The sequence below is a fragment of the Gossypium raimondii genome, chromosome 5, assembly GCF_025698545.1.
Source record: "Gossypium raimondii isolate GPD5lz chromosome 5, ASM2569854v1, whole genome shotgun sequence".
Classification (NCBI taxonomy): Eukaryota; Viridiplantae; Streptophyta; class Magnoliopsida; order Malvales; family Malvaceae; genus Gossypium; species Gossypium raimondii.
This window is the reverse complement of record NC_068569.1, coordinates 7,383,204-7,397,248: the sequence shown is the minus strand read 5'-3', so window position 1 is coordinate 7,397,248 and position 14,045 is coordinate 7,383,204. Positions and strand designations below refer to the sequence as shown.

The following is a 14,045-nucleotide window of genomic DNA, read 5'->3' as shown; positions in this document are numbered from 1 at the left end:
CAAATGAAGTGGCTCCTTTTCATTAACAGTCGTGCATAATTAGCTATGCATATGGAATTCAACTTGATTAATTTTTATCATTGTAAATTTGATGAAGAGGTTAGTGAGATTTGAACTCTGATACTTGTCACTCCAATTGTGATTATGTTGGCATAAAATTATATCATTTTAATTATTCAATGTTTTTTACATAGACGAATTAAAAGCAAAACTAAGCTGGGATTAGATTATGATTTTATGCGAACCCTTTTGATATCAACCTTTGTTGTAATCTCAAAGCTATGATTTTTGGCATAAATAAGCAAGAAAGCCATGTTTTGCTTTTCTAGTTTATGATTGGGGAATAATGAAATGAAGAGCTAGGTAGGCAAATTCAAAAGATATGGGGAAGCATTAGCATTAAAGATTTCAGAGACGGATACAAGCAAAGATAGCTATGAATGTTTAGTCTTTAGATATAATAAATCAATAGCCCGCCGTGGTCCTAGTGATACGGTAATCTTATTATACAAAGTTGAACCCATCTTAGACAAAAATTTTGCACCTAAAAATAATCACATCTTTAAAGGTCCAGAATTTAATCAAATATTTTCCAGGGAATTGATTAATCAACACTTCAACAATGGGGCCTAGCTAGCTGCTTAGTTCCTTTTCTTTTTATCCCCCTTTTTCTGTGCATGTCTCCCTCACCCACCTAGCTAGCTACTTTAAAACCATATTAGTTGGCCTTGTTATGATGATCCTTTCTTCCTATCTCTTATTTCTTCATCCATACTATAGCATATATTCAACTTAAGCGATACTTTATTCTCCCTCCCCTCAGTTCTCCAAACATGAAAGGAATGGATCTTTTTTGCGCTTCTCAAGCTTCAACAGCCATCTGCTCTAGCGTGGACCATCGCTCCATGGTCCGCCATGGTCATAGGCGTATTGATCGCCAAAATTCAAAGCCTTATGCTCCTTGTTCATCACAATTGTCTATAATCCCTAGGCCTTACCATGAAAAGAGTAGCAAGAACAGTGTTAAGCCAAGTGACGTACGTCGAAAAAGCTCTGCAGATATTCATGATCTAAAAACCTCTCCTGCTTCATCTACATATCTTCTAAGTGATAGACCCTTTATTGATTGGTTATCAGAGTCTGATCCTACTGTCTCAGCATTCGTTCCTTCTCAGCCTTCAAAACCTAAGCTGCATGTAAGCTCCGACAACAACAACAATTCTCCTGCTGCTTTAAAGTCTTCTTCATCTGCTCGGTCTCGCGACCAGGTTTGGTCTTTAATCTCTTTCTTTTTCATTTGCACTTAAGGTTGTCGGACCATGTCTCCTGTTTTAAATCACTATACCAAGACTTTTAGCATTGGTATCCGATTTCCTGTGGTATATGAAATAACAGGTGGTGGTTTTGAGGGTGGCAATCCATTGCAAAGGATGTGAAGGAAAATTAAGAAAACATATCTCCAAAATGGAAGGTGAGAATTACTGTTTTTTTTTTAAAAAAGAACCTTGGTTTTCTTTCTTGGCATCCTTTTTGTAAGCCAAAAATGGGCATAAAGCCCTAAAGAAATTGCAGTAAGCCATGGTTTTTTGCACAATTTGTGCAGGAGTGAAATCATTTAGTATAGATTTACCGACAAAGAAAGTGACAGTCATTGGTGACGTGACTCCCTCAAGCGTGTTAGCAAGCGTGTCGAGGGTGAAGAGTGCTCAACTATGGCCATCTGCAGCACCATCTCAATCTTCTCCAATGGTCAAAATGAATTACTGATGGAAAAAAAAAAAACTCCAGGGTTTTCTTCTTTTTTGAATGAAGTGTTTCACCTTGCTTAGATAGTAATCAACATTTGAACTGTAATATAAATTAATCAAATGTAAGCCTTTTGTTGTGATAAAATTATTATCCCTTTGTTTGATGCTCTTGTGTTTTCTGATCATTGCCATTATAAATGGTTATAGAAAGCGAAATCTGGTGAAAAAGAAAAACTCTGAAAAAAGTTTAATCATATATTAGACACTGCAGATCAAACAAAATAATTGGTCCCCAAGCATGAGGCCCTCGCGTGATGTGATGCACTAATGATAATGAGTTTAGGGTGACAAGTAGCGGAATTGTCTGAGCCCAGTCGTGAAGAAGAGAAATTTTCGGCGAAGACAAAATTAATCTATCCTTTTTCTTCTGTCTTCTGGATGAACCGAGAATCTAGTGGGTAGTTGTACATTGTTCCAATGTTTTTAAAGTGCCATGTCAGTTAAACTGGCTTAATATGAACTCAATAGTTAACATCTTACGGTTAATCGTGTATTCAATTAATTTGCATTTCACCGACCAATTAATTTTAAGTTATTAAAATGATAAAAGGTATCATACCATTCAAAACTACATATAATTCCACACCACTTTGCTTTTGTTGGTCAAACTGGGTTGCTAAAGGTTCATTTGTCGTAATTACTAGAGGAAATAAATATCAATAATAGCTTCCCTTTATTCTTGACAAAGATAGAGAAGGTATGAACCAAAAAAAAAAAAAAAGGGCAAGAGAAAGAGATAGAGAAGGTGATAGATTCAGCGATGGACCGAATGACAGCCATATATAACTGGGCTGATATATTTCCATACAGCCTAGGGAAATTTTTTGGGACCAATCTAAAACCAACCGTAGGAAGACAATTATATACAATAAAAGGAAAGAAGGTGTAATTTTTGGTGGTAATCCTGATACAGACCCCCGCCTTAAGATTTGAAAACCAGCCATAATTTGTACGTGCCTGCCCACCATAAAACTAAATGATGACTTCCCAAGTCACACTTTTGGTCGCATGTCAATGTCTATTTTCCCTTTCCACACTGTGGGTCTCACTCTACGTCTTCCCCTTCTTTTTTGTTTTATTATTTTTAGCAAAACTCATAAATAACAAAATTCCCATTTCAATCAAATATTGGGGTTTTTTTTAGATAAATAACCCTAAAAAAATTAAAAAAATATATAAAAATAACCCTAGTACTAGATTATTTAGAAAAATAACCTAGTTTCTAAAGTAATAATGGGTGTCTTCACTTTCCTAGACGGCACAACTCAAAAAGTAACCAAATTATTGCTTTATGATTTAAAAAATGATAGGATGAAAAAAAAATTAAATTTTTGGTGCCGTCACTTCCTAAGACGGCACCCATATAGTTTTTTTGTATTTTTATGTGTATTTCCATAGTTAAAAGGAAAAAAAATAAATATTTTTTATTATTTTTGGTGTCGCCTCCTTTAATAGAGGCACCAATAATTGTAAAAAAAAATTTCTCCCTGATGACTATATATTTTTTAAATTTTTTTGTGTCACCACTTCACATGGTGTACCCTGAATAGGTGCTTATATAACATATTAATTTTGGTGTCGTTACATTTACAAGCGGCACCTAAAAATTTTAAAAAATTTACCTGGTGCCGCCTGGTGTAGGGACCAGGAAAATAAATTTTTTATTCGTTTTTTATGACTTTATATAATGAAGTGGTGAGAAAAAAATAATAAAAATATATACTGGTGCCACCACATCTTTAGTAGGGATAGAGAAATTTTTTTTACTGTTTTTGGTAACACCACATGAAGTGACGGGACTAAAAAATTCAAATTTTGGCCACACCATGTGAAGTGACGGCACTAAAAAATTTTAAAAATAATACTGGTGCTGCCACATCTCATGTGGTCATTAGGGATAAATTTTTTTTTACAAATATTAATGCCTTCATTAAAGGAGGTGGCACCAAAAATAAAAAAAACATTTTTTTTGTTTAACTATGGAAATATGCGTGAAAATACAAAAAATTATATGAGTGCCGCCTTGGGAACTGGCGGCACAAAAAAATTATTATTATTTTCATCCTATAATTTTTGTAATCATGAAACAATGATTGAGCTATTTTTTGAGGTAGTGCCATATTGGGAAGTGGAAGCACCCATTATTACAGTAGAAACTAGGTCATTATTTTAAATAATCTAGTACTAGTTTCATAATTTTTAAAATTTTTTGAATTATTTATCTAAAAAACCCTCAAATATTACAATTGTACGTATATTTATTATTCAAATTAAAATAAAATAAACCAAACATTACCATTTTGATTTAACTTTTTTGTATTTTACCTTTACTACCATCTAGTATGAAGTGGATATGAGTAATTGCATGCATCGTTGTTTCTACCTCTTCATATGGTCATTATCACAGGAAGGGACAAAAAGGGAGTTGAGATAATTGGTAAGGTGTGGAAGTGAGATAATAAATTCCAAATTTCTCATCACATTGACGGTTTGGAATTTTAGCTACTTTTTCTTTCTTGTGCTCTTAATGTTTCGATAATCTTTTTAAACTAATTTTGGACGGCTGAATAAAGAAAATACAAGGGGAAAAAAAGTCAAAAAGGCTTCACATAGCATTATTTTAAGATTTCCTTTTGCTATATTTAAAAACAAAATTTGAATTTGGATTTCATTTTTGATTGGCATATCTGGCAAGGATTGAAAGTTTCTTTTGATTGTAAGTAAAAACATTTGGATTTTTAGCATTAACTATGCCAAATTTCATTGTTTTTATTTTGATCATTTTAAATTTTATAGTCAATTTAGTTATTTTAATTAAGATAATTACTCGAATTGGTCAACGCCTTAATCCACTAATAGATTATTGACGTGACATTTTTTTTACTTTTGACTAATACTAGGACCTCTCTATAATTAGTCCAAAATATTTTTCTTTGGTTTATTTGTAACATAAGAACCACCATTCCTCATTATCGCCAAACACCCACCATAAGAACCACCAATTCTCATCGCCGCCCATCCCCTGTTCCTCTATTTCTATCACTCCTCATTCCACCATCCCGCATCATAAGAGCCACCTTACATTTTAATTTTAAAAATTTTTCTTAAAAATTCACATTGAAACAAAAAAAAAATCATCATAGCATAATGATCTATAAGGATGAAAAATCAAAATTATACCTTTAATTTGAGCATTATTAAGGAATCAAAACTATAATTTGGACCTAAATAAGAAACACTACAAATTAGAGATTTGACATCCATTTGAGAATTGAGATACTTTCATATCAAGCATAATGTCCGAACTAACAAAAGTAGGTTTGCCATAATTTAAGTAGTCAAACCATGTTCTTATCAAGGATTCAGATCATACAAACACGAAAAGACATGCTTAAATATGATTACCGTAGCACATTAGAGCAGAAAAGAAAACCCCAAAGTAGCAAATAAGACATCGCACACAATAGTCATGAAATACGAACTCTTTTCGAGAATAATATTGGTTAAGTAGAAGGCACTAAGCTTCACAAAGCAACAACGGGAAAATAACCAAATCATTAACATAAATTAAAATGCAAGGTTGTTCTTGGGCGACGGAGTGAGTAGTAATAGAAAGGAGCAGGGGATGGACGGTGATAAAAATTGATAGTTCTTATGGTGGATATTGGGCGATAATGAGGATTGGTAATTCTTATGTTGCAAACAAACCAACTAAAAGCGTTTTGGATTAATTATAGAGAGATCTTTAACTTTAGGAAAAAAAATGTTATGTTAGCAATCGATTAATAGATTAACAAAATTTTTAACATCAATAACTAATTAGAGTAATTATCTTAATTAAATTATACATGATAATAAAAGGATTTCAAAACGGTAATGGGCATACCTTGGAAAGTGTAGCGAGGACATATCATAAAGGGACAATTAATCATTCCCTATCCACATAAATTTTGTGATTTGCAAACTAAATTTGGGTTTGGGAAATACAGAATTCGAATAATTTATAATTTGGGTGGGGAAAATTTCATTTAACAAAAAGATTTTGTTTGTCAAAAAACGATCCTCAGGCGGTCGTGAAAAGTATTTTATATCAACATATATAAATACGATTTTTTTTTACTTATTAAATATTAATTCAAGTGAAATGAAGCAAACTTTAAGTTGAAAAACTATTTAAAGCCTAACGTTAATTGAGTTGAGTGGAACAAATAATCTGGTGCTTGAACAAATTGACTTTTGATGATTAAGAACCCAATTTCCATGAATGAAATACCGGTGTTGTACATGTGATTGACACTGATGGCATGGGTGTTTAGTCCTTGGAGGCATGCAATGCTTTTTATCTTTTGACCCCATACCCCCAACATTTTTATGATTCCTCTGTCTTCTCTTCACCATTCTTTTCTTCCCCTTAGAACATGGCTATTGGCCGCATCCATTAAAACCCACAACGGACAATGGTCTAAATTTCATAAGTCACTGTCAAATTTAAATTCACTCCAATATGTCTTCAAAGTTCAATGGGTTAGCTTTATCTCCTTACCTTTTTCTGGCTTGCCTAAGCTGATCTTGAGATATAATAGTTCACACTACTAACTTGTAAGGAGAGTGCTTTTTTCAACAGAACTGTAAGGAGACTACGTGAAGGTTGATATGGACCATGAGATGATGACACGGTGTCACCTCTGTATGATGGCCTGCTAACATGGGAACCATCAACAACAATTTTTCATTCCCTTTGGGTCATTAACAACAACGGTAATAACAATTTGATCACAAATGGCAAAGCACTCCCATTCGTCACCGCTAGTCAGCTCCCACAAGAAGCTACACTACAGAACACTTCCCATGTACAATCGTTATCAAAGGGTATTTTACTCACAAAACAGTTCCATTTTTACTGGTATTTTCGTCCCTAGCACACCTGTATGGGCTGGTACTAGATCACAAACCTTGCAGCCTTCCCAGAGGCCTAATGTAAAATGGGAAAAGGTTAAGTTGTAAATGTAAAACAATGCTCAAGTAAATTGTGAGGAGTTAGAAACGTGAAGAAATGGGCATACCATGGATGGGTGTCTTAAAATGGAAACATTGTAGGTGTTGCTCCCACGGTCACAGGAGAGGAAAAGCCTTGAATGTGGAATGCACTTCCAGCTATCTCCAAGAGCCGGTTTGGAAGACCCTCCCTCACCACCTACCGTGTGATTGATAATCTATAATAAGAAGAAGAAGAATCTTAAGGAATAGTTATTCCAAGGGGCATAGTTATATTATATGGTCAGAACTGCTACTAGATTTAACTGATGGTAATCAAATTTGCATTTTTATTAGTTGAGCCATACTAGCACAGAAGAAACTCGAGCAAAGCTTACAAGTACTGCAAGATTATGCTGATGTGCTAGCTTTTTAAGCAAATATCCAGCAGATGTCATCAAAGCCCGCCCTGTATCCATCAACTTTGAATTTATGACTCCTTATAAGCATTAAGCAGTATATGATATATTCAGTCCTATGAACAAAAAAGAAACATGGGAAACAGAGAAAACCATTTGTTTTCATTTTAACTAGGAAAAAACTTCTATCTAAACATTCGTCAAGAGCCTCAGCAGATGAGCATAATGATGCATGCATATATACCCAGTGTGCTAGAGCTTCCAAGAACAGGGGAGATCAGCGATGATATTGAATCAACTATTAGCAATCGCATCTGACAACCTCCTCTTCCGTCCTGAATCAATGTTCACTTCGCCAATAACACTAGAATATCATAGTCAATTAAAGCATAATAGTATGTGTGCTTCGTTTAGATGAAACCTGACATCTCAAATAAGATTCTAGCTGATGTAGCACGTCAAACATTGCAAAGATGTCAAACACAGAATGGCATGATATGTTGCTCATTACTTTTTGCAGAAATTGGTTTTTGGCCTACACGGTAATAAACAAGCAGAAGCCAACATCAGTTACTGTTTTAAGCAACAATCGGGGTGAAGGATATAAGACAAGGAAACTAACATAGCAATATAATACAAGAGTGATGAAATGTTTGACCTGAGCAGATGAGGGACTAATGGTCTTTCCTAGGAAGTAGGCAATGCGTTGAGGTGAAAAAGAGTTGCCTGTATCTAAGTACAGCACCATATGATTCCTTGCAACATTTGATGCTGTTCGCAAGCAAACCTAAACGTCACCCAGATTTGAATCAGATTTTAAAATAGCCGCTCTTCTGGTCTCATTATGAGAACACTTTCGAGATCAAGTACAACCTGATTGATTCACCCTAGTCCCCCTATAAAACAACATACTTTATCCTAATGTAGAGACATAAAAAGCAACATTTTGAGGCGACGTATAGGCAAGCCTCAATATTATCACCCAGAAGTAAATTTGTAAAAAAAGCAGCAAAAACAACTGCGTGTAATCATTAAATGAATAGACGTGGGGTATCATTCTGCAAAACTCAAATACGAATTTATTATTGTGATTATGTATGCCTTGTAATATTTCAACAAAAACCATTGGAAAAGAGCTAATAGTACATATGGCTCTCACTTCATAACGTACTGTATTGGAGACTCCCACATGATTAGTTACATTCAATATCATGAACTCACGCAAAGAGCCTACATAGATAAAATCAAACACATCTCATTTTCAGCATCGGTTTTAAGTTTAACTCAACCTATCAGCAGCACTTCATCAACAGCGAAAGAGGGCATTCAGCATATAAAAACCAGGGAATAGTTCTTACTTGTGTTTTACCAGAAGATGATGGTCCAACTAATTCAGTTAATTGGCCGACATGGATCCCATCTCCGAGCAACAAATCAATCCTACATTAACAGTATTTAATGATGATAAAGAAATCAAACTTCCCAATGTAGGTTACAAATTAACATAGCAAAAATTGACTATTTTATACCCTTGAATTCCAGTAGGAAAGACATGTTTATTCCTTTTAGCATCTTCCAACAATTCCATTCCATTCAACCATGGCTGATGCATGTCATCTATGATAGATAGAACTTGAGCAATTCCCTATATGACCCTCACCCCCCAAAAAACCCCAAAATAGTTAGCTACAATTATAAAAAATAAACAATATAAAATAAGAGTTTCCTTGATTATAATTACCTCCTTTAATCTCTCAGAAGAATCGTTTTGTTCCGCAAAAGCAGCTAACATATAGAGATCATGAATCAAGAAATCTTCAACTGAAAACAGTTCGCATGAAAATTTAAATAATTAGAGACCAAAAGTGGAAGAAAACAAAGGTTCTTTTTCCCTTTTAGCAGAGAGAAATAAACGGACCTGAGAAAATGCCATGAGAAGCGCAGAAGTTTCGGACAGTGGAATCTAAAACTGGATACTCAGTCTCTAGATTTGCCAATCGTGCCATTGTTTTTTGGTCTCAACTGGATAGACAAGGGCCGTTAGGGTTAATGGCTTTTTGTTAGGTTCATGAAAAAGAACACGGGAGGAAGAGAAGAAAAATCAAAAAATGTGGCTGCTGGGATTCGAGCCCAGGTCTCTACGGCCACAACGTAGAATTCTTACCACTAAACTACAGCCACATCATTGATGGGATTGGATGTAAGTAAAATTATTAAATAAAAACATATGGAGCCACGCTCGAGAACTCGGCATATACTTGTTTATTCACACTTTTCCAAGTTTCCTACATGTTACAATTTTTTTTTTCTTTTTCTTTCACATAACAAATAAGGAATAAAGCATCTTTAATCCCCGCAAATTTTTAAAAAAAATTAATTTCTAATTTTTTTGGTCAAATCCATCTTGAAATTTGATAAATTTTTTCTATTCAAATTATGTCGCACCATCCGTTGAAAACATGGCACAATATTAGAATCTCATATTGTCATACTTCAACAAAATTTAAGTTCAAGTATCAAATTAAAACCAAATAATCAAGTTCTAGGACAAATATGGACCAAGAAACAATTCAAGGACCAAAGTAAGAAACTACCAAATTTGGATACTAAATATTACTTTATAACTGGATTTACTTGAAAAAGAAAAGGATTTAAACTTCAAATTTTAATTTACTGAAATTTCTTCCTTGAATTATGTGGAATTGTAAGAGCCAAAAAAATTGTTTATCACATACTCTAACTTTTCAACTGACTTAAGCTTTGTTTGCCTCTTTTCCTCTTTCTCTTTTTTTGTGTTCAACTCCCTCTTTTCCTCTTTCATATGTTAATAAAAGGCCTACAATCATATGCCTGAGTAGTTGCATATACATCTAATTCCTTTTGCTAAACAAACACCATTCTTGTGCTTCACTTGAAGTGTGTAGTTTTTTTCATAATCTCGTATCCCTGCAGAATAATGTATCTGCAGCTTGGATTTCATAATATGTTCAGACCCCAGTCTTGGAGGGAAGCTTCAGAATGCAGCTTTAACGTAGGCAAATTCTTACCTATATAGAATTAGATGCAGCAACTGGTGTGAAATTTGACCGGAAGATATTAAGGGATCCCCTTCACGGGACTAGGAGCTCCGTCCTGCATTGGTTGCAGAGGAGGGGGATTTGTTGATGCTTTTTTCAAGAAGTTTTTCGAATACAAGGAGCCAAACACAATTACCTGATCAAGGCATCATATATATATATATATATATATATATATCAGGCTATTGAATATCGACAAGAATGTAGAACAAATGTAGTTGAGACTTACCGCCCCAATCCACTGTTCCCAACTAAGGGGATGGCCGAACCACACACATGACAGCATGATGCTCACCAGCTTAAAACAACAGAGTTGCAGGTATCACCATTCATCCGAAATATATCATTAGGAGAAAATGATACATTAAAACTTTATTGTTGAAGCTTTTGACTATACCTGTCTTGTGGTCATTACGGCAGCAAATGTAAGGGCACCAAATGTACGTATCGTGTAAGAAATGAAGAATTGACTGACTGTGGCTACCTATAACAGATAAAGATAATCCCTTAAAACTTCAGGGTCCCAAATTAAGGCCTATTAAACACTAAAACAGAAGCGTGAAGAGCACTTACAGTAGAAAGTAATACAATATCAAGAAAACAATCACTGTGACGATAAACAAAATCTATTGCTGAAAGTAAATGTCCCTGTAATAGAAGGCCTAGACCAAACAGAAAAATGGTCAATCACAAGTAGTAACCAATCCATGAAATGCAACACAGACAAATCTTAAAGGTAAAACAGAAGATATTCCTGAAGAGTATGTTGAAGGAACTTTTACCTGTCAAGCTGAGAATACAAGAACATGATGTCGTGTAGAATATTTGATTGTGTATTTCCATATCGTATCCTTTAAATAATTTATCTTGGAATGTGCTTGTAAAACCATCAAACCTGTTAAACGTATAAAAAAGCATTTAAAACCTTTTCTCCCAAAACCATTCAGAATAGCAATGCTAGTTGAAGAAATATTTCAGCCTATAAAAGCCTTCATATGAAAGAGCAGTTTTTCACTAATATAATTGCAATCAATGCAACAAATGCTAGTAATAGTAATAAATCAGCAATTGAGAATTTAGACCTATCATGGTGCATATATCACTTTGTGTTTCGAAGATACAATTACAGAAAGGATCAACAAATATCTTTTATCGCGAGGGGACATAAGTTTCAGATTGATACCCAAGATAACCAACCATCAGAGAAATGCCCCAAACTGTACTTTCTCTTCCTTTGCTGTAAGGACTAACGTCAGTTCCTGCCTATAGTGAGAGCTGAGTTAGTATTATCTATAATAAAATCAGAGCATAAGCTACAGCAGCTACTCTGCAATAAATTAAAATTCATATATAGCAATGCGACATGTATGACAGTAACCATGGAATAAGCAAGTTAAACAAATGTCTATGCATAATATTGTGGTTCAAAGCCTCACAATTTTTGAATATACATCCTAAATTAGCCCCTTCAATCCAACAATCAAGCTCTTTTATAAGCTAAAGTAAATCATGCACATGACAATCTCATTTGTCATTCAAGGCATAAACAACCAGAAGGAAAATAATGAAAGGAATAAACATTAGTTGACAAAGGACCAGAATTTTACCGGAAATAGTATAAATATTGAACAACCTAGGGTCACCAGAAACGCTACCAAATAGTCAAATCCCTTATATGTCTTCTGCATAATGAAAGTGCCCCAAATCTATACAGAAAAAAAAACGGAACACTTAAAGACCCATTTGGATAAATAAGGGGGTAACATTAAGCATCCATTGGATGAAATTTAAGAGTCCAAACCCTTAAAGACCCATTTGGATAAATAACATACATAAACCTCCATAATTAGTCATGCAAAACTAACTTACCATTACAGGTATCATTTTCGCACACTTAGCAAGGGTCTGAATCGGAAAACTGACATACTTTAGGGCCTGGACCACAGAAATGTTATCATTATTAAAAGACTATTCAGAAAATTTATGTTCAAATACAAATATTCCGCAGATTAGAATATCTGTCAAGAGAAACATAATTGTATTTCTATTGATATAATGTCCAGCTTCACCTCATACTGACATGTTGTGGTAAGGATGTTTGATGCTGATATGAGGCAGTACTTATAGATTGGAGCAACAGGAACCAAGGCTTTCTTACTTGCCTAGAAAACGAAAACAGAAGCAAATGAAAATACCGAAAAATATGTTGGTCAAGCTTGCCATCTTTTATATGAGATGGTTCATCTCTTGGGTGTCATAAGGTTATAAGGCAAGAAAACTCCTAACAATTTAGCCAAAAAGTAGAAAGACGAGTGATCTTCCTTTATCTCAAAGAAACTATTCTTATCCCCCCTCCCATTAAGGCCCATGGCAAATAAATAAAAACACACAACAATAGTACATAAAATAGCAGCAACTTTCCAGTAATAGTTGCATACCAGTAAAAAAACGGCGGAGACAGTAGATGTTGTTATGCGGTTGCAGAAAACGAGAAACAATGAGTACTTAAAATATTCCTTGTTCAGGCCATACGGTACTCTCATTATCTTTTCCTGCATGAAAATAAATTTTCATCAACACCTTAAAACAAAAGAACACTTGCAACTAAACCATTTCGTCAATGATTAAACAAAAGAACACTTGCACCTTAAAAGAAGAGTGAGGAGCTGCCCTTGTCTACATGATTCTCATTTGGAGGAAGATTAACAAAGTTGAGACATCCACGGCAAAACTGCCCTAGTCTACATTTCTTATTATTTGTTTTAGGCACCCTTTTACTAGAAAGACTAAACATAATTGCAGCTGGAATTAATACTCAAATCTCATCAACATAAGAGATTGAACTTGCAATTTTTTTAATGAAATAAACAAGAATCATTCTGATATCCGTCACCATAGCTAAAATTCATTCTTTACTTTTCATATTCCAAGTTTCCAAGCAAAGGGGTCAAAAGATCCTCCCAACAGAACTAGGAAAATAGTCAAAAAAAAAAAGAAGAAGAAGCCTTGGGCTTGTATATTGTACTAAAACCAATCTTGCTATAAGCTCAAGACAGACATTAAAATCTAGACTTTCTTTTAATAAACCGTTTACACTGAGAAGAGCCTTTGAAACTTATTTTCTAAACAGGAGACCCACATATTGAAGTTCTTTCGAGGCACAAACGATGCAATTGAAAATTAACAATAGAAATCATATGAAAATAAAGGTAAAAAAAACTGAAAAATAGAAAAGGCATAAGATTTATCTTTTATTTAGGAAGAAGAAGAAGAAGAACCTGTAAAACTCCATAGATAACAAGAGTAACCATGATTCCACTGACAGCAAAAATTCCTTTCCATATTTTGTGGTCCTTCACCCCTTTCGTCGTCGGCAAAGCTCCAGCCATTCAGCAGTAAGCCAAAACAATTTAATTTATAAAAAGTTTATTCCAAAGAAAAATAAAGAACTTCAGAAGGCGAAGAGATAAACGCCTGGAAATGTACGGAGGCGATCGAAGCAAGAACTTTTCCCTGGGACAAGTGGAGAAAGGAAGGGAAGGTGTGGGTTTTAAAAGCAGAGGATGAATCGAAAACTTGGGACCGAGAGAACATAAGAGTTGTCGTTTAAAGCTTTGGGCAGATCGTAGTTAGTGTCGTTTTAAGCCGCGGAGAGTTTCGGCTGCCGTCTCTCTTGGTTTCTCACTCTCTTTCACAGTCATCCGTGTAAGAGAAAGATATTCGGCTTTCTAGAGGAATCTACGGAGAAAGTGGAGAGATAGAAAGGT

General features: G+C 34.6%; 3 protein-coding genes and 1 non-coding gene across 8 annotated transcripts; 1 reads left to right on the top strand and 3 right to left on the bottom strand.

The window, feature by feature from the left end:
- Positions 1-685: 685 nt before the first annotated feature.
- On the top strand, positions 686-1,912 carry LOC105770996 (protein SODIUM POTASSIUM ROOT DEFECTIVE 3). Its single transcript, XM_012592383.2, has 3 exons — positions 686-1,268; positions 1,396-1,471; positions 1,604-1,912. Exons 1-3 carry the CDS (start codon positions 834-836, stop codon positions 1,765-1,767), a joined length of 675 nt encoding a protein of 224 aa, XP_012447837.1. The 5' UTR covers positions 686-833; the 3' UTR covers positions 1,768-1,912.
- Positions 1,913-6,022: 4,110 nt separating this feature from the next.
- LOC105769130 (DNA repair protein RAD51 homolog 4) lies at positions 6,023-9,321 on the bottom strand. Of its 3 annotated transcripts, none has more exons than XM_052631795.1 (10): positions 9,120-9,321; positions 8,943-8,986; positions 8,731-8,846; positions 8,560-8,641; positions 7,860-7,988; positions 7,623-7,736; positions 7,446-7,536; positions 7,151-7,251; positions 6,872-7,021; positions 6,023-6,780 (listed from the first exon to the last, which is right to left on the bottom strand). In XM_052631795.1, the coding sequence occupies exons 1-10, from the start codon at positions 9,205-9,207 to the stop codon at positions 6,748-6,750; spliced, it is 948 nt and encodes a 315-aa protein (XP_052487755.1). In that variant the 5' UTR covers positions 9,208-9,321; the 3' UTR covers positions 6,023-6,747. The 3 variants fall into 3 exon arrangements, with proteins under 3 accessions (XP_052487755.1, XP_052487753.1, XP_012445031.1); XM_052631793.1 differs by having other exon boundaries at positions 8,943-9,022; positions 9,120-9,319; XM_012589577.2 differs by having other exon boundaries at positions 6,518-6,780; positions 7,181-7,251; positions 8,943-9,022; positions 9,120-9,313.
- On the bottom strand, positions 9,311-9,382 carry TRNAH-GUG (transfer RNA histidin (anticodon GUG)). Its single transcript has one exon. It is a non-coding gene; the product is annotated as a tRNA-His (tRNA).
- A 469-nt stretch (positions 9,383-9,851) lies between these two features.
- Positions 9,852-14,027, bottom strand: LOC105769129 (UDP-galactose/UDP-glucose transporter 5B). Of its 3 annotated transcripts, none has more exons than XM_052631490.1 (12): positions 13,557-14,027; positions 12,717-12,830; positions 12,348-12,440; positions 12,148-12,213; positions 11,886-11,984; positions 11,462-11,541; positions 11,061-11,173; positions 10,852-10,940; positions 10,676-10,762; positions 10,508-10,576; positions 10,249-10,333; positions 9,852-10,163 (listed from the first exon to the last, which is right to left on the bottom strand). In XM_052631490.1, the coding sequence occupies exons 1-11, from the start codon at positions 13,665-13,667 to the stop codon at positions 10,298-10,300; spliced, it is 957 nt and encodes a 318-aa protein (XP_052487450.1). In that variant the 5' UTR covers positions 13,668-14,027; the 3' UTR covers positions 9,852-10,163; positions 10,249-10,297. The 3 variants fall into 3 exon arrangements, with proteins under 3 accessions (XP_052487450.1, XP_052487447.1, XP_052487449.1); XM_052631487.1 differs by having other exon boundaries at positions 10,249-10,414; positions 13,557-14,021; XM_052631489.1 differs by having other exon boundaries at positions 9,852-10,333.
- Between the last annotated feature and the right edge of the window lie 18 nt (positions 14,028-14,045).

Excerpts from the sequence above, each read along its gene's own strand:
- LOC105770996 (XM_012592383.2), top strand. The coding sequence starts at position 834 with ATGAAAGGAATGGATCTTTTTTGCGCTTCTCAAGCTTCAACAGCCATC. Across the intron at positions 1,269-1,395 it reads CTGCTCGGTCTCGCGACCAG|GTGGTGGTTTTGAGGGTGGC; the intron begins GTTTGGTCTTTA and ends ATGAAATAACAG. Across the intron at positions 1,472-1,603 it reads ACATATCTCCAAAATGGAAG|GAGTGAAATCATTTAGTATA; the intron begins GTGAGAATTACT and ends CAATTTGTGCAG.
- LOC105769130 (XM_052631793.1), bottom strand. The coding sequence starts at position 9,207 with ATGGCACGATTGGCAAATCTAGAGACTGAGTATCCAGTTTTAGATTCC. Across the intron at positions 7,989-8,559 it reads CATCTTCTGGTAAAACACAA|GTTTGCTTGCGAACAGCATC; the intron begins GTAAGAACTATT and ends GGTGACGTTTAG. Across the intron at positions 7,537-7,622 it reads AATCTTATTTGAGATGTCAG|GACGGAAGAGGAGGTTGTCA; the intron begins GTTTCATCTAAA and ends ACATTGATTCAG.
- LOC105769129 (XM_052631487.1), bottom strand. The coding sequence starts at position 13,667 with ATGGCTGGAGCTTTGCCGACGACGAAAGGGGTGAAGGACCACAAAATA. Across the intron at positions 12,441-12,716 it reads TCTCCGCCGTTTTTTTACTG|GCAAGTAAGAAAGCCTTGGT; the intron begins GTATGCAACTAT and ends TTCGTTTTCTAG. Across the intron at positions 12,214-12,347 it reads CCACAACATGTCAGTATGAG|GCCCTAAAGTATGTCAGTTT; the intron begins GTGAAGCTGGAC and ends TCTGTGGTCCAG.